Raw genomic sequence first — 27943 nt, 5'->3', positions numbered from 1 at the left:
CATAATATCTTCAAGAAAGGAGTTTCTGCTTCTGAATCCTCAATCCTCAATTGGATCAAGGGTAATAAAGGAAGTGTAGCATTTCTAGCTTCTGGAAACCAAAGGTTCTAGAAGCACAGAGTTTTCCAAAGAAGTTAAACATACTGGCAGAGAATTCTGTTTGGAATGGATGGGGTTTTACATGTCCAGATATATAAACCACTATTATTCAGGGGTGCTGACCATTTTCCTGTGGCTCTGTAGAAGAAAGCAGAGGGAGTGTAGCAAAGTGCTGTGTGTGTGCTCAGCACAAAAGGCTGAGTACAATAAATTTATTCATGATGAAAAAATGGCAAGAAACAGAAGCAAAAATGTTAGGGGTTACCACAAGAAAGTGATTAACATCCAATTCCTCTGCCGATGGAGCCACACAACGGGCTATGCACTGCACACACAGTTAGTAAAAGCCAGGAACTGTCTTACCTTTTATACGACACTGGGCCTATTAAGGGTCCAGGCTTTACCTTTCACGGTGAGCATAGCCCCAAAGGGATCTTTAGATTCTGGGAACCATAGAAATGGACCACAACCCTGAACCCTTATAGCACCCTGCAGTTAAATAAACAAGGCATACCCCCCTCTAAACGTAGGATCCAGTTCCCATAGCAAACAATATAGGCTGGCCCCACACAACGGGGTCCAAGTATGGTCCCCAAGGTACACACCTAGGCTAATAGATCCGGACACTGCTTGCTAGTCAAGGACATTAAGCAGTCAGCTCTAGATAGATTTTATTTATTTATTTTTTTAAACCAAACACACTTCTTTAGAGGAGAATGGGTCCATTACCAAGGACACTATTAAAAAATCTGAAGTTTCATTGAGTGGGCAGGATTATATGGTGTGCTCTGCAGTTAGTCCTAGTAAGTTATTTTTGCCAGTGTCCAATCTCCTGAAGGCAGGTACATATTATACGGTGCGCTTTTCAGGTGGCCCCAGCAAGTTTTTTTTGCCAGTGTCCTCTATGGTACAATAAGGATACCTCAGTTTAAAAGGAAAATTTAAATCTGTAAACACTTAATATACAAAACAAGACACACAAACCCAGCAGCAACAAGAGATATAATTAAAATGGTCCACAACAGCTTGGAAATATCCCAATTTAAAAAATTCCATCAATAAATTCCTCTTATAATCTAAAGAATGTAACTTAATGTATACAGTATCATTCTTAGTTTATCTAAAGCTATGGGAGTGCCACAATAATGCACTATATCGAATGTGACTCAGCTGAGAGAACCTCAGGTAAAAAGTTTACCTGACAAAAACAGGTGGCATTGAGGGAGGGAGGTAGATTTTCCCCCATATATACACTTTCACTGAGAATAACACTGCTGTAACTTTTTGTGCTCAAGAATTCCTATGTTTGTCTCACCCGAGCAGTCTTTTCCTCCTCGGTCAGTGGACGAATCTTGTAAGAAGGGGCAAGGTCTTTAAATATTTCCATCAATGAGATCAATACCAGCTTCCGAACAGTCACTGCTACAGTAGAATCCTGTTCCATTAGCATAGCACGAAGTTCCTTCAACTTTTTAATCTATTTAAATGTAAAATAAGATTTGATTTCAGTATGTAAAACAAATAACCCCCAACTCTGCTTTCTCACAAAATTAATGAATGCAAGTTTTGCAAAAAATGACAATAGGGAGTATACATGAACTCCTCTTATACTAAGGTGCGGTCATAATGTTTGGAACAATAGCTTTCCCATACACACACTGCCTATGCATGCCCAGGTTATTTACAAAAAAAATTACACTAACAGAGCCAACTGACGTACATTTAGAATCAAAAATAATCGCTCAGGATCCATAAGCAATTTGGACCCCCATAATACATTCCTAGCACAATGCACCTGCTGGTTTCAGCACAAAAATACAGGAAATGTTAAAAGGCCGGACAGATATTTTTTGCCATCTGTGTACCATTGCAGAGATTTCCCTTCACCTTCTGTCCGATAGACAAACAAAGTGAAAGCAAATCTCAGCAAATTAAGGGAATTCTTTGGGGACCCCCAGGTTACCAGAACTAGTGTCCCTATTGGAAGATTTCCCTTCTATTACTTTTCTGGGGACAGCCCTAAATTTGGGATTTTCTTTAACTTTCAATAATAATTGTTAACAGGACAAATAGAAAGGATGAATCTCCTTAGCTGGGGCACAGACAGCAATAAAAACTGACAAGCGGTCTAATCCCTCTCCACTATATCCAAAACTAAAAAAAAAAAAATGAAAAGATTTTTGCCTTTAGTTATATTTTAACCATTTATCCACTTGACCCCTGGAAGGTTTCACCCCTTCACGACCAGGCCATATTTGACGATACAGCACTGCGTTTCTTAAAACTGACAATCGTGCAAAACTGTACCCAAATATAATTTATAGCCTTTTTTACCCACAAATCTCTCTTTTGGTGGTATTTATTTACCTCTGTTGGGTGTTTTTTTTTGCATTATAGAAAAAAAAAAAAAACATTTCATCAGTTTAGGCAAAAAATGTATTCTGCTACATATTTCTGGTAAAAAAAAATAAAAATTACCAATAAATGTTTATTGGTTTGTGCAAAAGATATAGTGTCCAAAAACTATGGGATATATTTATTTTTTATACTAGTAATGGCAGCGATCAGCGACATTTAATGCGGTGGGCAAATCGGACACCTAACACTTTTAGGAACCAGCGACACTAATACAGTGATCAGTGCTAAAAACATGCACTGTCACTGTACTGACACTGGCAGGAAAGGGGTTAACATCTAGGGCGATCAAGGGGTTAACCATGCTCAAAGACCAGGGCCTATTTTGCGATTCGGCACTGCGTGACAAACGGACAATTGCGTGGTCGTGCGACGCTGTACCCAAATGAAATTTACGTCCTTTTTTTCCCACAAATAGAGCTTTCTTTTGGTGGTATTTGATCACCTGTGCAATTTTTTTATTTTGTGAGCTATAAACAAAAAAAGAGCGACAATTTTGAAAAAACAACAATACTTTCACATTTTTTATATGAAATTCTCCACAAAAAAAAAAAAAAAAAATGTAAAAATCTAAATTTAACATTTTAGGCCAATTTGTTTTCTGCTACATATTTTTGTTTAAAAAAAAAAAAAAAAACGCAAAAAGCGATTTTTGATATTTTGATTGGTTTGCGCAAAAGTTATTGCGTTTACTACCTACGGGAAAGATTTAGGTCATTTTTATTGTTTTTTTTTAACTAGTAATGGCGGCGATCTGCAATTTTTTATGCGGGAATGCGACATTGCGGTGGACAGATCGGACTCTCGACTGACATTTTTGACACTTTTGAGGGTACCAGTGACATTACTACAGTAATCGGTGCTATGCATATGCACTGTTACTGTAAAAATGACACTGGCAGGGAACGGGTTAACTTTATTGGTGATCAGTGGGTTAAATGTACCCCTAGGGGCCTGATTCTAACTGTTGGGGGGAGGGGGGCGTGGCTTGTGATGTAACCACAGAGACATACGATCCTACATAGCAGGATCATACAGTCTCTGCAGTTACATCAGGGAGAATGACAGACGGCTGTGTTTACATCAGCCGTCTGCCTTTCTCCCTCTCCAGCGGAGACGGTGGCGAGTGGCCGGTGGACATCGGAACCGCCGGTCACTCGCGCGGGGTTGTCATGAACAAGTGGCGTGCTCCCACCCCCTAGAGGCTCATGGGCGAGTGACGTACCCCTACCCAACTTTGCCGAGCAGCGGCTGCCTGACGCAGTATATCTGCAGTGGGCAGTCATGTGGTTAAATGTGTGGCCAACATGTTTTAGTCCCGGTTCACATTTGTGCGATGCGAGAACCGCTGCGAATATGCAGCGTGTTCCATCCGCACCCCTGGCAGTTCACACTGCCATATGCGATACTCAGGGTGTGTCAATTAAAAGTTAACGACACCCCAGTAGAGATTGCATATCGCAGTGCGATCTGCAAGTTCGCACAGAATCGGATCGCGCTAGTGTGAACCCCCATGCGATCCGATTCTGCTGCGGATTAAAAAAAAAAAAAAGGGTCATGTGTGTGTTTAGTGCGACTGCGGTGCAAATTCAGCCATACAAACTGTATGGCTGAAATTTGCACCGCACAGAGATCGCATGTAATTTAGGAGCAGTGCGCTCTGAATTCCATGCGATCTCTGTGATCGCACTAATGTGAACCGGCACTTCCTGTGTGAGGTGTTTTTACAAAAAAAATAAAAAATTTGCAGGAAGAAAAAAAAAAAAAAAGCACATTGCTGCTGTCAGAGGAGAGCCCTGTGTTTACCTACTAGGTATGGGATCTGGCGCAGGAGAGCCGCCTTTACGCCGTATATGTACTGTATATGGTCGGCAAACGATTAAGCTTTGAGCATGACGTTACATTGATAAATGTTTGCTTGGTGCCTACATTGCCTAGGAAAAATATTCAAAATGAGTAACACCACAGGCCTCTGTATTTGAAAATGCAAACCACACACACTGTTCTCTGGATCTGCAAGTATGGCTGAGGCCAAGGTCGCAATGTGAACCTTCTTCTCTTCCAGCTTTTCTTTTCTATACTGTGTCAACTCTTCTGTACTCATCAAATGCAGTGGGTCTTCTGGCACATCTGGTAAAACAAATACAATACCTTGTTATATTAATTTACAAGGACATTTGGAGTTGTCCAAAAAAATGTAAAAGGTTAAAGAGTTAAAAAGCCAAATGTATTTTTCTAGCTTTGGATAGAGTGGGACAGGATTAGAATCCGTTCCCTGTGTTTTTTTACTGACACCTCCTCTTCCGATGACAAAGTTATTACAAACAGAAAGTGAGAGGAACTCTCCAACAGTAACACAAACAAAAATACAATGTTTTTCTTTAGCAACGTAGGGAAAGATTAGAACCCACTTAAGATTTTTTATTTTTGTTGGTATCCCTACAGCTGATTCTCTCTCACTTTCTGACAAAAAAAAAAAAAAAACAAAACACTAAGGACAAGATATAAGGACCCCTTCCTGGCCAGGATAACAGTTATCGTGTCAAACTATCCAAAACTAAAAAAAAAAAAAAAAAAAAAAAAAAAAAAAAAACACTTTAGAGGCTGAACTCCAGGTACAATTAAAAAAGTTACCCCTGCAGTAGGGCTTTTCCCACAAGTCAAGAGTAAATGCCTGTTTTTGTCCTGAGAAACATTTAAAAGCGGTTTTACTTACCTTACTCCTCACTCCACCACTGCTGGCACTCACCTCTTCTCTGGAATGCTCTAGGTTGTGGTCAGGCCCTCTGCATTGCGACTCTTTCGCTGCATTCACACCCGAGCTTAGCATCTGAGGGTTTTTTGCATGATTCTGGAGCATTTTAATGCTTGTTTTTTTTACAGCGTTTTTGAGCTTTGGTTTTGCTTTTTAGCCAATAGAGAAAACTATCATCTATTGCATCATTTGTTGCTAGGTTTTTCAACTTGAGCTTTTCCATTAGCTTTTATTTCTTTATCATCGTTATTTTTATTTTTTGTTAGGGTAAGGGGTTAGAGTTAAGGTTAGGATTAGGGGAAAGGGTTATTTTAGTTTTTGTTATGGTGGTAATTCTACTACTACATTAATCAATGTAAAATAAGTAATAACAAATAAAATATAATAAAATGATTGTTATAAATGAATGATACTATGCAATAAATCAAAAACACACCTAGCCCCCGATCCCCCCCAAAAAAATTAATACAACACCCTAACACAAGAAATAAAATATAATTAATAAATAATATTTTTTTCGGGTTTGGGTCTTTGTTTTTTTTTTTTTTAACCACTTAAGCCCTGAAGGATTTGGCTGCTCAAAGACCAGGCCCTATTTTGCGATTCGGCACTGCATGAATTTAACGGAAAATTGCGCGGTCATGCGACGCTGTACCTAAACGAAATGGACGTCCTTTTTTCCCCACAAATAGAGCTTTCTTTTGGTGGTATTTGATCACCTGTGCAATTTTTATTTTTTGCGCTATAAACAAAAAAACGGCAACAATTTTGAAAAAACAATGTTTTTCAAATTTTTTATATGAAATTCCCCAAAAAAAAAAAAAAAAATGTAAGAATCAAATTTTTTTTAACATTTTAGGCCAATTTTTTTCTGCTACAAATTTTTGGTTAAAAAAAATAAATAAAAAAATCGCAATAATGTATTTTGATTGGTTTGGGCAAAATTATTGTGTTCACTAACTACGGGAAAGATTTAGGTCATTTTTATTGTTTGTTTTTTTTTTTACTAGTAATGGCGGCGATCTGCGATTATTTTTTGCGGGATTGCGACATTGCGGCAGACAGATCGGACCCTCGACTGACATTTTTGGGGGTACCAGTGACATTACAACTGTCAAAATGACACTGGCAGGGAAGGGGTTAACTTTATTGGTGATCAAGGGGTTAAATGTATCCCTAGTGGCGTGTTTCCAACGGTGGGGGGGCGTGGCTTGTGATGTAACCACAGAGACATACGATCCTACATAGCAGGATCGTATAGTCTCTGCAGTTACACCAGGGAGCATGACAGACGGCTGTGTTTACATCAGCCGTCTGCCTTTCTCCTGAGCGGCTGGCGGACATCGGAGCGGCCGGTCACACGTGCGGGGATGCCCCCTACAGGCTCCTGGGCGAGCGACATAGCCCTATGTCGGTTTGCCCAGGAGCGGCTGACTGCCGCAGTAAATATACTGACAGCAGTCAGCAAGTGGTTAATAGTTTAACCACTTCAATACCAGGCACTTTCACCCCCTTCCTGCCCAGGCCAAGTTTCAGCTTTTAGCACTGCTGCATTTTGAATGACAATTGAGCAGTCATGCAACACTGTCCTTAAACCAAATTTATGTCATTTTTCTCCCACAAATAGAGCTTTCTTTTGGTGGTATTTGATCACCACAAGTTTTTTTTTTTTTTTTTTTTTACGATATAGAATTTTGTAAATACGTTTTTTCCTGCACCGACGAGCACTGATGAGGCCGCATGATGGGCACTGACAGGTGGCACTGATGGGCGACACTGATAGATGGCAATGATGGGCAGCACTGATGAGGAGGGCACTGACAGGCTCCCTGAGCACCGATTGGCATCCCTGGTGGCCATGGGTGGCCAATCCCTGGTGACTCTAGTGGCATCCCCCAAGGGTCTGCACTGGTAACCAATGCTCTGATTACCAGAAACGAGAACAGACCCCCGCCGTCAGGAGAGCCGCCGATCGGCTCTCCTCTACTCGCGCCTGCATGTTATTTCATTCTATGGCCAGAATTTTGCTGTGTAACTATTTTCATGTAGCATTATTAGCCTGGGAATAGAAGGTGACTGCACAAATTCAGGTAATATAGACTGCAAAGTTCACCTTCATTTTCTTGCACCTCCATTAGCTCTTCCTGGTTCTCTTTCTCCTCGCAGTGGACTACTGCAAAAGATAAGTGCATAATATGAAATTAACAGAGCAATAAACACATAACACATGCATCAGACATAATGTAAAGTGGTAAAACAAATTACTTGGCTTCTCAATGCTCTGGGGAATAATGCCCCTTTTGTCTTTAATCGGCAGTAGGTGAATGACCTCTTTTTCAGGTTCAGTCTTCATACGTCTGGGCATTTTCTCATACTTCTCAATCACACTATCCTGTTTTCTTTTTGTGGCATGAACTGGTTGGCTAAAGCAAAATAAGGTAAAAAAAAAAAAAAAAAAGGTAATTTTGCACACATTATCAATATATTTTACCTGTCCACGTTGACTGCATTCAATTTCAAAAAGGTACTGCACATATTCCACGAAAAGGCTAAACTACTTTTCCAGAGTAGAAAGCAGAAGCACATCACATAAAAAAAACAAAACCTAACATGCAAATGTGTACTGCAATTTGGAGTACGTTCGCTTTCATTTAACTTTTTACTTTAAGAGGAGCTTCACCCGAAAGGGGGAAGATCCACTTTATGTCCTCCCCTTCAACAACAATTAGCAGAAGGTTTTTTTTTTTCTCTGTGGAGAGAGGAGAACCTTCCACAAAAACAACCATCTCTGCAGCACTCCACCAATCAGGCCTGTGAGTGGCCAGACGGAAGCCACTCCTTAGTAAAAGGCACATGCCAGCCTGCCTGGAGGTTGCCAAAAGGCACCTGAAGGACTCACGGACCTTGAGTAACAAAAATCGAATAAAAAACAAAGATTGAACTCTTAGGCCTGAATGACAAGCGTCATTTCTGGAAGAAACCAGGCACGACTCATCACCTGGCCAATACCATCCCTACAGTGAAGTATGGTGGTGGCAGCATCTAGATGAATGCAGTAATGTACGGAGACATCCTTGTTGAAAACCTGCTTCTGAGTGCTCTGGTATTTAAGACTGGGATGAAAATTAATCTTCCAACAGGACAATGACCCTTAGCACACAGCCAATATAACAAAGAAGTGGCTATGGAACAACTCAATGAATGTCCTTGAGTGGCCCAGCAGAACCCAGACTTGAACCCAATTGAACATCTCTGAAGACATCTGAAAATGGCTCTGAATGAACACTCCCCATCCAACCTCATAGAGCTTGAGTGGTCCTGAAAAGAAGAATGGGGGAAAATGACGAAAAATAGGTGTGCCAAGCTGGCAGCATCATACTCAAAAAGACTTGAGGCTGTAATTGGTGCCAAAAGGTACTTCAATTAAGTATTGAGCAAAGACTGTTTATGTACATGGGATTTTTTTCCGCATTTTTAATTTTATAAATTTGCAAAGATTTCAAACAAACTTCTTTCATATTGTCATTATGGTGTATTGTTCGTAGAATTTTGAAGAAAAATAAATTAATTAAATCCATTTTGGAATAAAGCTGTAACATAATAAAATGTGGAAAAAGTGAAGTGATGTGAATACTTTCCGGATGAACTGTACATTGGTATTAACATTAACACAGTAGTGCAACGCATTTCAGTCTTTTATTTACATTTTTATCAAGTGGTGAACACACACTATTGTGACTGCAGCAGCTGTATCATAGGGATTTATATTTCTAGGTTTTAGTATTTGCAGCGCATAAGTGGTGGTTCGGGTATATTATTGTATAATCAGATCCAGTTCGATCACACAGGAAAATGTTTTACGCCAATTCCCACGGCAACTGCTCTCTTCACAGAAGGTAAACTGAGCCCTCCACAATAGGGAATGCCAAGAAAAGGTACCAGGGCAGACAGAGAAAATCTCATGTCTGCTGTGGTAAAACTGAAGACTTCTGGGTCCCGATGGATCGGAGAAAACAGTGCTGATCGTAGCTGACTGAGCAATCAGAGGGTCACTCTAGAGAAGAGGAGGGAAGATAACACTGAAGGGTGTCAGGAACCCCTAAAAGACCAATATGGCCCAAAGAAAGAGAATTGCTCTGAGGAAGAGGGTAGTGGCCACGATATGACACAGCTCCTGTGTTGGCACAGGAGCTAGGGCAAGAGCCCCTGGGTAGAGAGGACCCCAGAGCAGGGGATAGTCTGGTAATCTGTGCAGTTGCACAGGAGGGTAGGGGTGAACAGGTAAGTGACGAACAAGAGATTGGCCTGTAACTCCAAAGGAGTACTATCTGTACCTGGATGACAGAAGGACAAACTTCCAAACAGCCTGCAAGGATTTGCAACCATCCCTCCACTTGGAAAAGTTTGGGCACACGTTAATGCCACACCTTAACTTCTCCCAAGATTTTAAACGAGGATTCTTGCCTACAGCCTTGCAGACTGCCAGAGAACCAGTCTGGGTTTGACTACTGCTGTTGAAAGTGAAGGATGAGATTCATAAAAACCTTTTGCACACAGTTCTTCTGAACGGCTTTGTCCTGACAGGAAAAATGCAGTGTTAAAAAAAAAAAAAACGCACCGGAAGGTGCATTTAGATTCATTCAGGCACATTAAGCTTTTGGGTGTTTCTTCATTTTATTAGCCAGAATATTCATTTATTCTGACTGTTGAAATAAATGAATGCTCATGAGATAAACAAGCCTAGTGTTTAAAAGCATTTACAGGAGTCTGTATTTTTTCTGCTCAAACTGCTATATGCATCTGTGTGACAAATGTAGGTGCTTCTAGCAAGACATCACAACTAAACTGTAGGGCATCAGACATCTGTTTCACATGCTCTATCGGAAAGGGGTCCATCGGTGTAGAGATCTCAACACGTAAACCATTTTGCCACAGTGCACAAAAAAAAAAAAAAAAAAAACCTTTTCTACTCTTCTACAATTTTGGGGAGATCAGAAATGGATTATACAGGAGAAAGCATAGAAGCTATGCTTACAGTTAGCATTCATGAGGAACTGAGCAAATATTTTCCACAAAGTCTTTTGGTCTTGTGTGTGCAGCAGAAATCCCTGATGACAAAGCAGGGGACTCAGCCTTACCTGACAGGGCTAAGTAGGACTCTGATGAGGTAGACCCTATAAGCATCGGGTAGCAGGATTCCAGACATCAGTGCCATCCGAATGCCATAGAGCAAATGTCCCCAAAAATCAATAGAAAAGCATGAGCTGGGTCACCCGTTGCAGCAGCATTTTCACCTCTAATTAGATACAGACATGTTGCGGCTGCGTGGAGGTGATGCAACGATCTCAGGTTACGAGGCAAGGCCTCAGGTACTCACAAACCTAGAAGCACAAAAGTAGTGACCGCACTCCGATGTAGATAGAAACATTGAAGTTATTTATTCATCAGCAAAAATTCCATATATGACTTGACACATCACAAGACCAGTACATAGATTGACGCGTTTCACAACACTATGATCGCTTACTCATAACCGGATAGTCATGGCGATCAGTGTCGTGAAACGCATCAACCTATGTACCTGTCCTGTGATGTGTCAAGTCATGTATGGAATTTGTGGTGATGAATAAATAACTTCAATGTTTCTATCTACATAGGAGTGTGGTCACTACTTTTGTGCTTGGGATGTTGCCTGGATTACGGATCCGACTTGCACCTGATCCATTTTCTCACCTGAGCGGCTTGTCTGTGTTGGACTCTTGTACTCACAAACCTAGGCAGTTTATAGCTGGTCTGAACGCAACCAAACTTGCTGAAGACAGGTTGTAGAATCAGATCAGGGATTGGAGTTCCATGTGACTCTTTTATAAAGCAGGAGCAGCAGTTGGGACATATTTCGGTGGTGTTTGAAGGTAGGAAAATGACCGTGAAGCACGAGCATGGTGACATTCTACTCTACTGATGAGGTCAGCACTCAGTCCCCTAGCAGCAACCCTGTCTTTAAAACCAGCAGAAAGTGGCAAATTGAAAGGTGGCGAACTGTATAAATAGCAAGGTAGATCCCAATGGCCAGCCCAATCACAGAGTGAGTTTTTAGAGACAGGATAGCTGCAGAGGCAAGACCAGCAGCTCGAGGCCTGAAAGTGCTACACAGCTAACCTGTTACCAGAAAATGAAAAAACTTCAGGCTAGCCACACACATCCAGTTCAGAGCAGTCTGGGTACAGCACCCCAAAGCTTGGCTGAGGTATGGCCTATCCACACAGCCGACTATCCACCTATCCACACAGCAGTGATAAGAACCGCCGAGCAATAAAGCTAGCATGACAATGGTTTTCTCAAAAATAAAAGTTACATTACACTTTATATGTAGGATAATACCTGGAGGAAAGATCTCTGGTCAGGAATGAAGCTCTCTGAGCCATCTCCCGCATAAGCTGCAGGTCATCTTCATCCAACATGTCTAGAGGGAGGGACTCTTCATCCAGCTCATTTTCTTCAATGGCTACAAGAACGTAAATGTTAATTACGCAATTCATGCCAACACTAAAGTTTCATTAAAAGTGCTTAAAGTGGAAATAAACCCTTTCATCATTTTCAGCCAAGGAAGCTGCCATCCTGGCCTCTGTGATACTCAACTGTTATGATGCTGACCATGTGATCAGGTATGACACTCGCCATTTTATGGCTTGACAGTTTGGTTGAGAGCACAACCAATGTGACTGTTACATTCCCACCACGTGCTGGAATGGAACGGTTGTTGAAACTGTTAAATCAATGGGTTTAGTACCGCTTTAATAGCAATCAACAGCTTTATAGCTATGAGCTAACTGCATGATTAGGATTTAGTCCACCTTTTGTAAAAATGTTGTAAATGCAACAACAATGATAAAAATTGCGCATTTACCAAATGTATGCATTGAGGCCTGCAGAGCATTGCAACTGTGACCAGTGCACCATGATACACAAGCTCCATTAATGTTTAACTCTAGCAGGGATACAGACCGGGCTGATGTATCAATGAACTACAGAGCAGTGGGGAAGGAGGGATCATCTGCATGTTCTTTAAAAGTCAAATCTGTCATTGTGGCAGATGAGACTTGCAATCATTGTTGGTAAACAATCCTCCATCTGGATGGCAACACTGTGCGAGTATACCCCTTGAATCAAGTAAGACGGACTGGTCTGGGTTTTCATGTAACATCCTAAAATATGGGTGCAACATGAAACCCAGTATAAAATTAGGACTTAGCCTTTAACCACTTAAGCCCAGGAAGATTTTACCCCCTTCCTGACCAGGGGGTATTTTGCGATTCGGCACTGCGTGACTTTAACGGACAATTGCGCGGTCGTGCGACGCTGTACCTAAACGAATTTGACGTCCTTTTTTTCCCACAAACAGAGGTTTCTTTTGGTGGTATTTGATCACCTGTGCGATTTTTTGATCACGCGCTATAAACAAAAAAAAAAGAGCGTCAATTTTGCAAAAATAACAATATTTTTCAAATTTTTTTATATGAAATTCCCAAAAAAAAAAAAAAAGTAAAAATCTAAATTTTTTAACATTTTCGGCCAATTTGTTTTATGCTACATATGTTTGGTAAAAAAAAAAAAAAAAAAAAAAACGCAAAAAGCGTATTTTGATTGGTTTGCGCAAAAGTTATCGCGTTTACTAACAAAGGGAAAGATTTTTGTTGTTTTTTTTTTTTTAACGCGTAATGGCGGCGATCTGCGTTTTTTTTTTGCGGTACTGCGACATTGCGGCGGACAGATCGGACCCTTGACTGATATTTTTAACACTTTTGGGGTTACCAGTGACATTTCTACAGTAATCAGTGCTATATATATGCACTGTTACTGTAAAAATACACTGGCAGTGAAGGGGTTAACTTTGAGAGGGAGGGGCTGTGTGTGTCCCTAGGGGCGTGATTCTAACTGTGATTGGCTGTGGCTTGAGGTGTAGTTACACTGATCTACGGTTCTACATAGTAGAACTGTATGATCAGTGTCTCTACACAGGGAGAACTGACAGGCAGCTTGTTTACACAAGCTGCCTGTCTTTCTCCCTCTCCCCCGACGATCGCAGAGTGACCGGCGGACATTGGGTCCGCTGGTCACACGCGCGGGGGGGGGGGAGCGTGGCGCGCGCTCGCTCCCCAGACCCTCTCAGGCTAGTGACGTACCGATACGTCACTCTGCCTGTGAGGGGCTGACCGCCGCAGTATATAGTCATGCGGCGGTCGGCAAGTGGATCTATCATTAAAACTTGAACTTTGCATTAACCACTTTAGAACCGCTCACAGTAATACTACTGCGGCAGAGTGGCTAGTTATCGTCTGACGACGTAGTATTAACGTCCTCAGACACTCCCCCTTCTGGGCGGCGCTTGCGCCCCGCCGGAGGCTCGCTCCCGCTGTTTTCATTCACAGCGGGAGTCGGGCCAGGGGAAGATCTTACTCGATCCCCGACGATCTTACCCGATCGTCGGGGATCGAGTCTGGAGATCCGCCCGCTGTGTGTAAACACAGCGGGCGGATCTCCATAGTGACAGGGAGTGACAGATCGGACTGTTCAGCATAGCTGGACATCCGATCTGTCCATGACTCACTCAGTCCCCTCCCCCCACACACGTCAGTAAGCACCAGGCTTTCATTAACCCCTCCCTCTCCAATAAAATTAACCCCTTCCCTGCCAGTGTCATTTTTACAGTAACAGTGCATATATATAGCACTGATTACTGCAGTAATGTCACTGGTACCCCAAAAAGTGTCAAAAATGTCAGTCAAGGGTCCGATCTGTTCGCCGCAATGTCGCAGTCCCGCAAAAAAAAAAAAAAAAAAAAAAAAAAAAAAAAAAATCGCAGATCGCCGCCATTACGCGTTAAAAAAAAAACCCACCAAAAATGACAGAAATCTTTCCCTTTGTTAGTAAACGCAATAACTTTTGCGCAAACCAATCAAAATACGTTTATTGCGATTTTTTTTACCAAACATATGTAGCATAAAACAAATTGGCCAAAAATTTTTAAAAAAAATTGGTTTTTACATCTTTTTTGGGGGGAATTTCATATAAAAAAATGTTAAAAATATTGTTATTTTTTCAAAATAAACGCTCTTTTTTTGTTTATAGCGCAAAAAGTAAAAATCGCACAGGTGATCAAATACCACCAAAAGAAAGCTGTTTGTGGGAAAAAAAGGACGTAAATTTCGTTTGGGTACGGCGTCGCACGACCGCGCAATTGTCAGTTGAAGTCGCACAGCGCCGAATCGCAAAAAGTGGCCTGGACGGAAGACTGCAAAATCCTCTGGTGGTAAAGTGGTTAATAAATATGGCAAACGCCAAACCACATTGTTATTTTGAAAAAAGTACCACTCTCTTTTCATGTATACAAAATCTGCCATTGCCGTGCTTTCTAAATAGACAGTCCACATTAGAAGGTCTCTGGCCACAATCATAATTAAGAGTCTTGATTTAATCAGCAGTTGGATCAAGGAAGGAAAGATTGTTCCATTTATATTAGTAGTCACAAGCAACAATCAGAATTAAACTTTGTAATAGTGATAATACCAAGAGAAGGGTGCACTAACCTTGTGCATTACCACTGAAACAGTTTATTAAAATCCAAAAAAGGTAGCATACATTGTACTCAAGCGCATGATAATTGCATGCATGTAAGGAAATTGGAACCAATCGCCTTTAGGACTACCAGGATTCTCCTATAGTGCTGGATGACGTGATGGTATCTGCATATACCTGACTGACACGTTTAGAGGGAGAACCCTCTTCTTCAAAGCCAAAAGAACTACTAACCCATCATCAATTCACAAGATGTTATATAGCTGGTCCGCAACACCCACAATACTCCGACCCGCAGGGAGCAGAGGTCTGGAGTGTGGGTCATTATTAGGATGGGATTGGTTTACTGAAGGTATAGTGCCCATACAATAAGTACACAGTGTAAACGGCCATCCAAATGTGCAGAAGCCAGCCACAAGCAATTGCAAACGATGATGGTGGCTATAACAAAATGTAAAGTGATAAAATGACACTAAAAATGAAAACATGCATAGGCTGTGACACCTTGAGACGCCCATTGGCCTTCGAGGCCACCAATCACGGTATGGGGCGTCTTCGGACAGAACCGGAAGTAATGTCGCGGTGTAGCCTGGAAGTGACGTGTCCGGAACACTGAGCCGCCCGCACTTCTGAATGTGCGAGCCAGGCGTGCGTTCCAAGCCTGTATGATGCAACTGGGGGTACTGATGGCTGCACAAGTCCTGGTCTGCAGGTATACAGATCAACTGAATATCCCTCCTTTTTTGGGGGAAGTGGAGTACTATCCCAAACAGTCCACGATTGTATCAAGGTTAGCATATAAAGAGTTATGTATGTATGTATGTAGACATATTATGCCATTATTGCAGTTTTACATTTCAGTCTATGTATGCTGAGGCATTGCTTAAACCTTGGTTATGTTAATGTACTAGTCTATGTCAATGATTTACAATATTCATACTTTTTATGCTTGTTTTACTTTTTAGTGTCATTTTATCACTTTACCTTTATTATAGCCACCATCATCGTTTGAAATTGCTAGTGGCTGGCTTCTGCAAATTTGGATGGTAGTTTACACTGTGTGGTCCCTTATTGTATGGGCACTATATACCTTCAGTAAACAAATCCCCATCCTAATGACCCACACTCCTGACCTCTGCTCCCTGTGGGGAGGGGTGGAATATTGTAGCTGGTGCAGACTGGCTATATAACCTCTTGTGAATGATAGGTTAGTAGTTATTTGGGCTCTGAAGAAGAAGGTTCTCCCTCAGTCAGGTATATGCGAATACCATCACATCATCCAGCACCATAGGAGAATCCAGGTAGTCCTGCAGGCAATTGGTTCCAATTTCTATACACGCGTGCAATTATCATGCATTTGTGAGTACAATGTATGCTACCTTTTTTGGATTTCAATAAACTGTTTAAGAGGTAATGCACAAGGTTGGTAAAGCCCTTCTCTTGTTGTATTTGGATACCCTTGGTCCTGAGGGAGCAGCAAGACCTTAGGTGATGTGTACAAAAACCACACAAGACTACTTACCTTCTTGCACACCACTTTAGGGCAGGAGACACAGTTTTGTAATATTGATAATATCCTTTACCAGGGCTCAACAAACGCCGGGCGCCAGGTCGCATAGAATTAGCGACCTGGCGCCTGGTGTGCACTGCAGGAGGTGTCCTGTCCCTTTTGCGCCCCCCACCCAAATTTGTCAAGCCCTGTCCCTTACAATAAAGCAGTATTAAACCCAAAGGCAAACAATTATATTGCAATTGCTTACCAATTCTTAGATTTTTTTTTTTTTTTAGGCTTTCTGGCAAGATTTGACCAGTAATCTTGTTTTTCAACATAAACTCTCCTGCAAACGCAGCAGTTTGAGTGTCGAGACAAGCCAGTTACCATGGACAGTGGGTGCTTGCAATGAACAACTTTTATTTATGTAAAACCTTTATCCCAAAAGGAACAAAACTATTGGTGAAACTGCATGTATAACTGCATTTAGCTAGAGTTCCCACTTTGATTTGTTAGTGTATCTAAATCTGCTAGTACATCTAATACTCCCAAGACAAACTAATACAGCCACCACATGTAAGGATTAGAGAGCTCCAATATTACATTTTTGATTTTGGGTTTAATACCACTGTAACACCGGAGGATTTTGCTGTCTTACGTCCAGGCCACTTTTTGCGATTCGGCACTGTGCGACTTTAACTGACAATTGCACGGTCATGCAACACCATTCCCAAACTAAATTTACGTCCTTTTTTTTTCCCACAAACAGAGCATTCTTTTGGTGGTATTTGATCACCTCTGCGCTTTTTATTTTTTGCGATATTAATAAAAAAAATACGAAAATTTTGAAAAAAACAACAATATTTTTCTACTTTGACAGTTAAACATCCAATATATTAAATTTTTGTCATATATTTAGGCCAAAATGTATTTAGCTACATGTCTTTGACAAAAAAATTGTTAATGAGCGTATTTTTAACTGCTTTAAGACCGGAAGATTTTACCCCCTTCCTGACCAGGCCATATTTTGTACCCAAATTAAATTTATGTCCTTTTTTTCCCACAAATAGAGCTTTCTTTTGGTGGTATTTGATCACCTGTGCGATTTTTACTTTTTGCGCTATATACAAAAAAAGAGCGACAATTTTGAAAAAATAATATTTTTCACATTTTTGAAATTCTGAAATTCCCCCCCAAAAAAATGTAAAAATCAAAAATGTTTAAATTTTTTTGCCAATTTGTTTTCTGCTACATATTTTTGGTTAAAAAAAAAAAAAAAATCGCAATAAGCGTATTTTGATTGGTTTGTGCAAAAGTTATCGCAGCTACTAACTACGGGAAATTTATGTTATTGTTTTTTTTTTTTTTTTAACTAGTAATGGCGGCGATCTGCGATTTTTTTTGCGGGACTGCGACATTGCGGTGGACAGATCGGACACTTGACTGACACTTTTGGGGGTACCAGTGACATTACTACAGTAATCAGTGCTATAAATATGCACTGTTACTGTAAAAATTACACTGGCAGGGAAGGGGTTAATTTTAATTGGTGATCAAGGGGTTAATGTATGCCTGGTGCTTACTGACGTGTGTGGGGGGAGGGGACTGTGTGACGAAGGGACAGATCGCAGGTTCAGCCATGCTGAATCCTGCAATCTGACCCTGCCTGTCACTTAGGAGATCTGCCCGCTTTGTTTACACAAGCAGGCGGATCTCCACACTCGATCCCCGACGATCGGGGAAGAGCAGCGATGATCACTGCCGCTGCTCCCCTGGCCCGACTCCCGCTGTAACTGAATACAGCGGGAGCGAGCCTCCCGCGTCGCGCGCGCGCGCCGCCCACAAGGGGAGGAGTCCAGCGGCGTAGGTCTACGTCGCTGGACGGAATCTAACCACTTTGCCGCAGTAGCACCAATGTGATCGGTCAGCAAGTGGTTAAGCTGATCTCTTACACAAGTAAATCTTGAAGTAATCAGAAGGATTACAGTTTCCTTTTGATTTATAGTGCAAAGGGTACCCCGTGCACTGCTATCAGAGCTGCATGATTCTGGATAAAATGAGAATCACAATTTTTTTGCTTAGAATAAAGATCATGATTCTCTGCATAACATCTTTCACATTATACAAATAGATTGGGCTTTAAACTTTACTGTTTAGTTTTTTTTTTTTTTTAATTCATTAAACTGTATTTTTTCCTAACAAATTGCATTTGAAAGACCGCAGTGCAAATACAGTGTGACATAAAATATTGCAATGATCACCATTTTATTCTCTAGGGTCTCTGCTAATTATATATATATATATATATATATATATATATATATATATATATATATATATATATATATATATATATATATATATATATATATATACACACACACACACACACACACACACATATACATACATATACACATACATACACACACACACACACACACGTTTGGGGGTTCTAAGTAATTTTCTAGCAGAAAATACAAATTTTAACTCGTAAGCAACAAGTGTCAGAAAAAGAGTTTATGCTGGCAAAACACTATACGAAAAGTCGGCCGAAATTTGGTCATTTGGACAGTTCTTTTGTTTTTCGGCCAGTTAATAGGCACGAATCAGTAATCGGTTGTGACATTTTTAAGCCGAAAAAATGAAGGACAAGTTTGGAAATTTTCTGAACGAACGATAAATTGAAAAGGATAATGTGTTTCTTGTCCAAACTGTTTGCACTAGGTATATGTGAAAAAAAACAAAAAACAGATTAATTTATGTCCATTGAACGATATATCGGTCATTACATAATGGCACGATTGCTTGCTCTCACGGTCGAGTGTGCGTTTTTCGAAAAGGAGTTTGAAAGATTTTTCATATAGTGTATGGCCAGCATTAGTCTTTAAGTGCCAGTTCCTGTTTTAGCACCGCACTGCTCTGCAAATCACATGCAATGTCTGTGCGATGTGAATTCAGCCAGTCTGTATGGTGGAATTTGCATCGCATTCAGATCAAAGTCGTGCAGGACCCTTTTTTTGACCGCACCAGAATCAGAATGCATAGGTGTTCACACCTATGCTATCCAATTCCTGTCCGAATTGACAGTTCGTACTGCGATATACGAACTAACCTGGGGGTGTTGTGAACTTTGTATTGACACTCTCAGCAGTTATGGCAGTGTGAACTGCCTGCCAGCAGGGTGCGATGCGGGAAGCCGCAGTGGATTCGCAGAATTCCCGCATCACACAAATGTGAACCGGCACTAAGAGGTTAAACTGCCCTCTTTACAGACAGAAGTTCATTTCATTGATCTAAAAGAACGAAATGATACATTGTGTTTACATTTATCTCCCAGCCTTGGCAATGTTGATAAACATTTGCTGGAGGCTCTTTTTCTTTTCACCATTTTGAGTGAGCAGAGAACAGCTCTGCACTGTATGAAAAGAAAACGACATTTTAAGATTGTGAGTGGGTGAATCGCGATTTATCAATGATTAATCGTGCAGCTCTAAGACTCCATTCACACCAGCGCGACTTGTCAGGCGACTTGTCAGCCTGACAAGTCGCGCTCCCTCACGGTCCACTGACTGCTACAGGACCCGTTCTAATAGGAGCGACCCTTAGAAAAAGGGTCCTGTACTATTTAGGGGCGACCTCGGAGCGACTTGCATAGACTTCTATTATGTGAAGTCCATGCAAGTCGCTCCGAAGTCGTGGTGCATGGGAATGCACAAGTCGCCCCCGAAGTAGTACAGAGTCTTGCCCCCCCAGTGTGAACCGAGTCTAACTGCTATTCTTTAAAATATGCATTTAACCTGTCCTCCTGTTCGTACCTGGCTGTTTCTTCTTAACATCATCCAGGATAACAGGTCTTTTGGAGCTGACATCCCGCACGGCCTCTCGCAGCTTCTTCTGTTCTTTCCTGCGTTTCTTTGCAGAGCTCTCCTGTTTGAACTGCTTGTTCTTTAACTTATTTTCAAGTTTGAGTTTGCTGGTCTTCAGCAGCTTGCGAAAGCTAGGCGCTTGTTTACGATGTCTCCTCTACATAAGAATAAGAAACAGAGGAAGAGTTCTTTGTATGAAGATAGACACGTTCACAGAAATACATTTGCACTCTTTAAAAGACACACTCGTCAGTTTACTTCATTTCGTTCTTCGTTCATGACAACGTGACAGTGTCTCTGGGTAGCCCCTCTTCCCCAGCACTCACCTACCCAGGCTCCCTGGTAGCCTGACTGCTGCATGAGTCCACCCTGGGTAAGATGCATTGTTGAAACCTACCTGTGTGGGTGACATTACTGCTCCCTACACGTGAGTGTTCAGGTCTTGGCAATTTGCTGCTCAGGCTTGAGCCCTGTCATACAATTGAGGTAACATTATCCCCCATACCTGAAAGCCCAGCTGCATTAAAGCAAAGGAGCAAGGACTTTATTCAGAGTGAAGCGGTAAGAATGGGCGACTATACCTTGTTCAGGGGTGGGCTATCAGGAGACAATGTTACTTTGTCATAATGGGCAAATCTTCAGCTTCCATGTCATTTTATAAACAGCCAATGAGGATAGCTGTGAGATCGGAGCATGCAGCTCTGTTCTCCGTCCTGTCACATGACTGCTGAGTACGTATGCAATGTAAGGTAAGGGATCAACTGTGCAGCACTGAGGAATAGATTGCTATCAGCTTGTTTTAAAAGAATAAGTTCACTTTTTGAAAAAAAAAAAATAAATGCACATTTTTTGGCAGGTAAAAAAAAAAAGTGAATTTATTTTTTGTTGCAGGACCCTGGAAAGCATTGCACCAGTGATCAGCAGATCTCTGATGCCATGCAGGTCTCCTTCATACTGTCAGTGTATCGGCTTACCTGTACATCCGATACTCGCAACTACCACGAAAACTTCAAGCCGTGACAGCCACTAAGGATGTGGGGGCTTGTAGTTCATTCAGAGCTACACAGTATACTAGAGATGCACCGAAGCTTCAGCAGCCAAAACATGTCACCCAAAAATGGTGTTTTCAGCATTTTGCAGATAGAGGAAAAGGTGCCGATAATGGCACTGAAAACGTAGACAATTCTACTGTGTATATAGTGCGTTTTTCATAGGTCACTATGAACTACATCAAAAGCGTAACACGGGTGCATTATTGTGTGACGACATACATAGAATTTAAAGGGATGAATTTTTCTTGTGCTAAAAGGTGCGGACAATAAATTCATGATATTAATTAAAAAGTCAAACACAATACAATCATATATTATTGGCATTTTGCCGCACATAGGAAGATCAATCATAACTAAGACACACAAAAAACAATTATTTTCGATGTGTCCCTTTTGCGCTGCAATGTAGCCCCCAGCCGTGTTGCAGTGATCTGCTGCATTTTATCACAGCATACAGGACTGGATCAGGTTATTGTACAGCACGCCACGCTGACATGACAGTGACATGTACAGTGATATGTACAGTGACATGACAGTGATATGTACAGTGACATGACAGTGATATGTACAGTGATATGTACAGTGACATGACAGTGACATGACAGTGACATGAGTGAAATATCGCTTTGTACACTTTCAATAAAGTTGTGGCGTCTTACTGACAACTGCCACACACTATGGAAGGTGAGTGGACCCCAATAAACTCACATGTTACATATGATTACCCCCACCCCCTACTCCACCTGTTGGGCAGTTTGCCTTCTTCACCCCAGGTGCTGGATGACTTTGTCCTGGCACTCCCCATACTTGTTCCTGGACAGTATGCAATCCAAAGAGGCTCAGTATATCATCCTGCATTATCAGAAAGACAAGTCAGCACCAGCAATCCTCTCCCATGCATGGTTTCCTGGAATTGCCGGGCTTCCCATTCACTAGAAAGGCAGTCCGTGCTGTATTCATTTCTATCAGCAGACTGGTAACAGTAGAAGAGCAAGAAACAGCCGGTGCCCACATAAGTCATACACTCACCGGCTTCATGGTGTATCCCAGTTACAGCCCTGCTCCACACGTGTAGACAACAGGAAGTGAACAACGAATCAGAGTACAACGCAGGCTAGAAGAGCCCTGCAATGTCCTGTACTGAAGATTTGTATGCGCGCCACCTGCTGGCTGCAGGGGGTAATCGTCCCCTTAGTACACAATGCTCTCTAGTTGTAAGGAGGTTTACAGAAACAGGGCTGATGGTAGGAGAGGGGTTACAGGGCGCTAATGCAGCGCTGGTAAGCCTCTGAAAGAAATCGCCAGCTTGTAGATATTGGGAAGTGAAGTATTCTTCCAATGCTACAGTTCTCCAGGGAGAATGGAAGAGACCTTAAAGCGGAGTTCCGGGCACAAAATCGATATTTTTTTTTTGTGCCCGTCCGCTAGTTCAGCATAACCTGAAAAGGAATTGGATAGTTATATTTTTTTTTTTAAAAAAACTCACCTTGTAATTGACGATCGTAAATACTCACCTCAGGGTACTTCCTCCCTCAGCGCCGCGGCTCCGCTGTCACTTCCTGCGCTGCGATGATTCCTGGGAGCTGAACGTCTTGCTCCCAGGAATCAATGCGACGGCACCGGCCTCGCTCGTCACTTCCGGGCGACGCCGCATTCCCCTGCTAAACAGCTTCTGGGCATGCCCAGAAGCTGTTTAGGAATGCCGGGCCGCACCGGAAGTGACGAGAGGGGCCGGTGCAGGCGCATTCTGGGACAAGAAGACGCGGAAGAAGACACAGAAGAGGACCGCGCCGGCTTCAGCTGCCCACAACAGAGATGGAAACGCTGTGGAAGAAATTTTATAAGTAAGTATTTCTTCTAAAAGGTAAGTGCAAACCGGGACAGATCAGAGGCTAGCCATTGTGGAATGTGCTAGCCCTGACTGTCCCGGGGGTATGTTTGTTAAAAAATTACTTCTGTGCCCGGAACTCCGCTTTAAAGCAGAGTTCCGGCCTCGGAAACGTTTTTTAGCTAAAAATACCACCGGACAGTCAGGGCTAGTGCATTTCATAATGGATAGCCTCTGAACTGTCCCAGGTCGCACTTACCTTTTAGAAGAAATACTTACCTTGAAAATTTCTTCTCCAGCGCTGCCATCTCAGGTGTGGGCAGCTGAAGCCGGAACGTCCTCTTCTGCGTCCTCTTCGGTCCCAGAATGCCCTGCACCGGTGTTCCATGAGAAAAACCTACCCTCGTCACTTCCGGTTCACGGCAGTGTGTGTAATGCGGCGGTTACATTAAAACAGCTGTGCTGAAATATGAGTCATCTTCGCTCCTATCCCTGTCACTTCCCTGATCTCGGCTAGTAAATATTAAAGCGGCGGCGGGTGTGTGAAAATATAAATCACGGAGCCGAGAGCCGCTTTTATATTTACTAGCCAAGATCAGGGTAGTGCCCGGGACAGGAGCGGAGATGACTCATATTGCAGCACAGCTGTTTTAATGTAACCGCTGCGTGGGTAGGTTTTTTTTCACGGAACACCATGATCATTTCATACTAGTGCGCATGCGCACTAGTCAGCTCCTCAGCTGTTCCATTACGTATCCGGGGCTGTGAGCATGCGCACTGCTGCGCTGCTCAGCTGTTCCTGGCCGGAAGTGACGAGGGTAGGTTTTTCTCACGGGGTAGGTAATTCTCACGGAACACCGGCCCCGCTCATCACTTCCAGTGCAGGCGCGTCATCCTTGCACAGCTTCTGGTGGCCCCCCCAGATCCCGGACCCCCTCCCTATGTGAATGGGTATGGGGTACATTGTACCCCTACCCATTCACCCCATAAAAGGCAGTGTATGTAAATAATGACAGGAGACGTTTTGGAAAGTTTATTAAAAATCTTCATCCACTCTTCTCCTCTCCGCTCTTCTCCCCTCCGCTCTTCTGCCCTTTTACTCTTCTGCCTCCTCTGGTCTTCTTCTTCCTCCGGTCCTCCTCCGACGCTGTCCCCGGTGATTATGCCGGTTTCCGGTCTCTGCAGCTTATTATATAGCCATTAGGGGCATGGCCTCCCGGTGACACCATCGGGAGGCCCACCCCCTTATGTCACTGAGGACTTCCATTCAAATCAATAGGCTCACATAGGGAACCATTGATTTTGAATGGAGGCAGAAAAAAGCTACGTGGCCAAACGTGCAATAACGCAAATGGAAAAAGCTACTAAAAGCACGTTTTTACAGCTGCTTTTTTCTGGCATCAAGAAACAGCTTTGGAGCAGCTTTATGACACCCTGTGTGCATGGAGCCTTAAGCTGAACTCCGACACTCTCCACGTTATTCTGGATTCATGTCCTTTTATGCCAAGCTATACTCGACAACTGCACTATACGACGACAAATTATTGTCTGCATATTTAGCTGGTATTTCTCTTCCTTTATTAACTGAGAAATGCAGGAATGAGTTGGGTGCTCCTCTCACCAAGGAGGAGATTCAGCTGGCTAGCATGTAAATGCCACAACACAAAACCCCTGGCCCAGATGGATTCCCCACCGAATGGTATAATACATTTACACATCTGCTAAATCCCTATGTTCTGCGTACATTTGATGCAGCTTTAGAGGCAGGAATCCTTCTTCCCTCAATGCGAGAAGCTCTGATTGTCCTCATCCTTAACCTGCGCAAAGACCCTCTGGATTGTGACTCTTACAGACCCATCTCATTAATTAATATAGATGCAAAAATACTGGCGAAGGTACTTGCCAATCGATGACATGGTACAGGAGGACATGTCAGAGGCTGCGGACATGGTACAGGAGGACATGTCAGATGCTGTGGACATGGTACAGGAGATGCAGAGGCTGCGGAAATGATAAAGGAGATGCAGAGGCTGAGGACATGGTACAGGAGGAGATGTCAGTGGTTGCAGGCATGGTACAGGATATACAGAGGCTGCAGGCATTGTACAGGAGATACAGAGGATGCGGGCATGGCACATGAGATATGGAGGCTGTGGACATGGTACAGGAGGAGATGTCAGTTGCTGCGGGCATAGTACAGGAGATACAGAGGCTGCGGGCATGGTACAGGAGGAGATGTCAGTGGCTGCGGGCATGGTACAGGAGATGCAAAGGCTGTGAACATGGTACAGGAGGAGATGTCAGTGGTTGCAGGCATGGTACAGAAGATAGAGGCTGCGAGCATGGTACAGGAGATGCAGGGGCTGTGAGCATGATACAGGAGATGCAGGGGCTGCGGGCATGTTACAGGAGGAGGCAGTGGGCATGGTACAAGAGATGCAGAGGTTGCGGACATGGTACAGGAGGAGGCAGCAGGCATAGTACAGGAGATGCAGGGACTGTGGGCGATGTATAGGAGATGCAGGGACTGCGGGCAATGTATAGGAGATGCAGGGACTGCGGGCATGGCACAGGAGGAGGCAGAGGCTGCGGACATGGTACAGGAGGAGGCAGCAGGCATGGTACAGCAGATGCAGGGGCTGCGGGCCTGGTACAGGGGCTGCGGGCATGGTACAGGAGATGCAGGGGCTGCGGGCATAGTACAGGAGATGCAGGGGCAAACCCAGATATTACCCTGAAAAAGTAGCAGATCCAAGCAGAAGTGGGACTGGGTACCTGACAAAACTAGGTATCCATTCCACCCCAAAAAACCTTACATGCCAAAAGGGTGGGGGGGGGGACTTAAAGTGGAACTTCCCTTTTGGGTGAAGTTCTTCTTTAAGTTCCTTTTTAATGTTGCTGCCCTATGTTATGCTTGTTTGGTTTTTATGAAAAATATATGTTTGTTTCTTTTCGGAATATGCTGTTATCTACTGTTTATAAGGGTGAATAACTTAGATATCACAGAGTTATGTATAATTATATATCAGCACTTCCTGTCTCTGGGAGACTGGCTTGGCAAACCCAGGAGGAAGAAGTAGGGAGAGAAAGAGGATCAGAGACCAAATGTATCCATGGAAGAACTGTTACTAATTTAGACCAGAAGCAGGGGTTATTGTTGCTCATAGCTTCTGGATGTATACATGTATATATTTAATGACATGTGCCAAAAGTATACCTGTTCCCTCTTTATTATCTCACATGCACTATACTAGATAGTTGAGTTTGTGACACAGTGTCCGTGTGTACTGGTCAGCTTGCTATATGTTAGTAGATGAAACTGTTTATTGCAATAGTTTATATGCAACTCCTGCTAATGTAGTTAACCCTGTCCCTTCTTATTTACTTACCGCTTTAGCGTAAGATCCTGTTTGAGGAGGGCTTTTCATAACCCCCCCAAGCCTATATGGAGTTCCTGATGTTCTTTAGAATCCAATACTTGGCCGTTAGCTTACTGATCAGATCACACTTTAAGTAAGGATGAAAAGACACCGCTATAAGGTTGATACTACGATGTCAGATAGACCAGTATTGAGCCCTTCATTGGAGTTCTCATAGTAGAATGCATGAGAATTTACTCTTGCAGCTGTTACTGTAAGCAAGAAGAACCTGAGCTAATTTAAAACATTCCTGAGAGTCTTCTAGAGCTCTATTTTCTCTTGCAGGTGCCATGCTGCACTGCATTCTGGCTGTGACTTTACATGCACCCCAATGGAGCAGATGTCAGCAGTGACATGTCCGCTGACATCTGCTGCTATCCGAACCGATCTTATCAGTGAAATCTAGACATATGAAACCCTATTTTCCATCCGTCTGGAGGATTGGATCCAATGAAAAAGGACAGGCGGTCCATTTTCATCCGATCTCCCATGGAGGAGACAGGTCCGTCTCAGCGCAGTGAGCAGAAACTGACCTGTCATTCGCCTGCTCATTGGGGATCGGCTGATCGACCCCCCCCTGCTGAGCAAAACGGAGTCCACCGGACGGAAACCCCTTGTGAAAGGACCCTTAGCAGACAGTGAAGCCATCTCCCTTGCTGCCCATCAAGAAGCAGCTTTTTTTGTTTTTTCACTGCCTCTACCTCATTGTCAAGGACCCCTAAGCTTGGCTTTCTGTCCACTGCAAAAGTCTGGCACTCCAAGTCTGCCAAATCCTCTGACAAGATTTCCTCTGTAAAAAAAAAAAAAAAGCACCCCCACTTTCTGGAGTAGGGAGACATCTGTAGAACTTTGCAGATGCTGGGACAGCTTGTATTCCAGATCCTTGTGTCCAGAAGGTGGTGTCCCAGGGCTACACACTAGAGTTTTGTTTCCTGCTTTCTTATTTTCCTACTTCCAACCTTCCTATGTCTCCTTTGCACAGATTAGCAAATCTCTATTGTGCCCTCTTGGGTTTTCTGGATAAACATGTTGTTGCCCCATTTTCTGTGCCCAAATGGGTCCAGGGTTTTTATTCCAACCTGTTCACTATTCCCAAGCCAGAAACCACTTTTTGTCCCATCTTGGATCTCAAGGCTCTGGATGATTCCAGTCAGGTCCAAAAGTTCTGGATGGAATGCAGCAGATGTCATTACCTCCCTCCAGCAAGTAGATTTTTTAGCATCTGTGGACACGAAAGATGCTTATTTTTTGTTCATCAGCAACTTCTACACTTTATGCAATAAATATAAAGTGCGCTGTTGTAAATTAATTCATTTACAACAGCGCACTTTATATTTATTGCATAACTTTTTCTCCCAGTATTCAGGGAGACTCAGGTGCAGCAGTTGTGATTAAATCACAGGCTTTTTTTTTTTTCACTTTACAACTTCTACACTTT

At 42.7% G+C, this 27943-nt stretch overlaps 1 protein-coding gene across 1 annotated transcript in view; it reads right to left on the bottom strand.

Annotated features, from left to right (window-relative positions):
• NOC3L (NOC3 like DNA replication regulator) overlaps window positions 1-22350 on the bottom strand; it is a gene marked incomplete at its 3' end in the record, with an annotated part of 176208 nt that extends 153858 nt beyond the window's left edge. Inside the window, 7 exon segments of the mRNA XM_082268896.1 lie at window positions 1415-1576; window positions 4514-4644; window positions 7383-7442; window positions 7535-7692; window positions 11651-11774; window positions 20156-20363; window positions 22288-22350. Coding sequence (XP_082125022.1) covers window positions 1415-1576; window positions 4514-4644; window positions 7383-7442; window positions 7535-7692; window positions 11651-11774; window positions 20156-20363; window positions 22288-22296 — 852 coding nt within the window. The 5' untranslated portion in view covers window positions 22297-22350.
• Window positions 22351-27943: the final 5593 nt, after the last annotated feature.

The sequence above is a fragment of the Pelophylax lessonae genome (genome assembly GCF_965119305.1).
Source record: "Pelophylax lessonae genome assembly, chromosome: 9".
NCBI classification, from domain to species: domain Eukaryota; kingdom Metazoa; phylum Chordata; class Amphibia; order Anura; family Ranidae; genus Pelophylax; species Pelophylax lessonae.
This window is presented reverse-complemented; position numbering and strand designations above follow the sequence as displayed.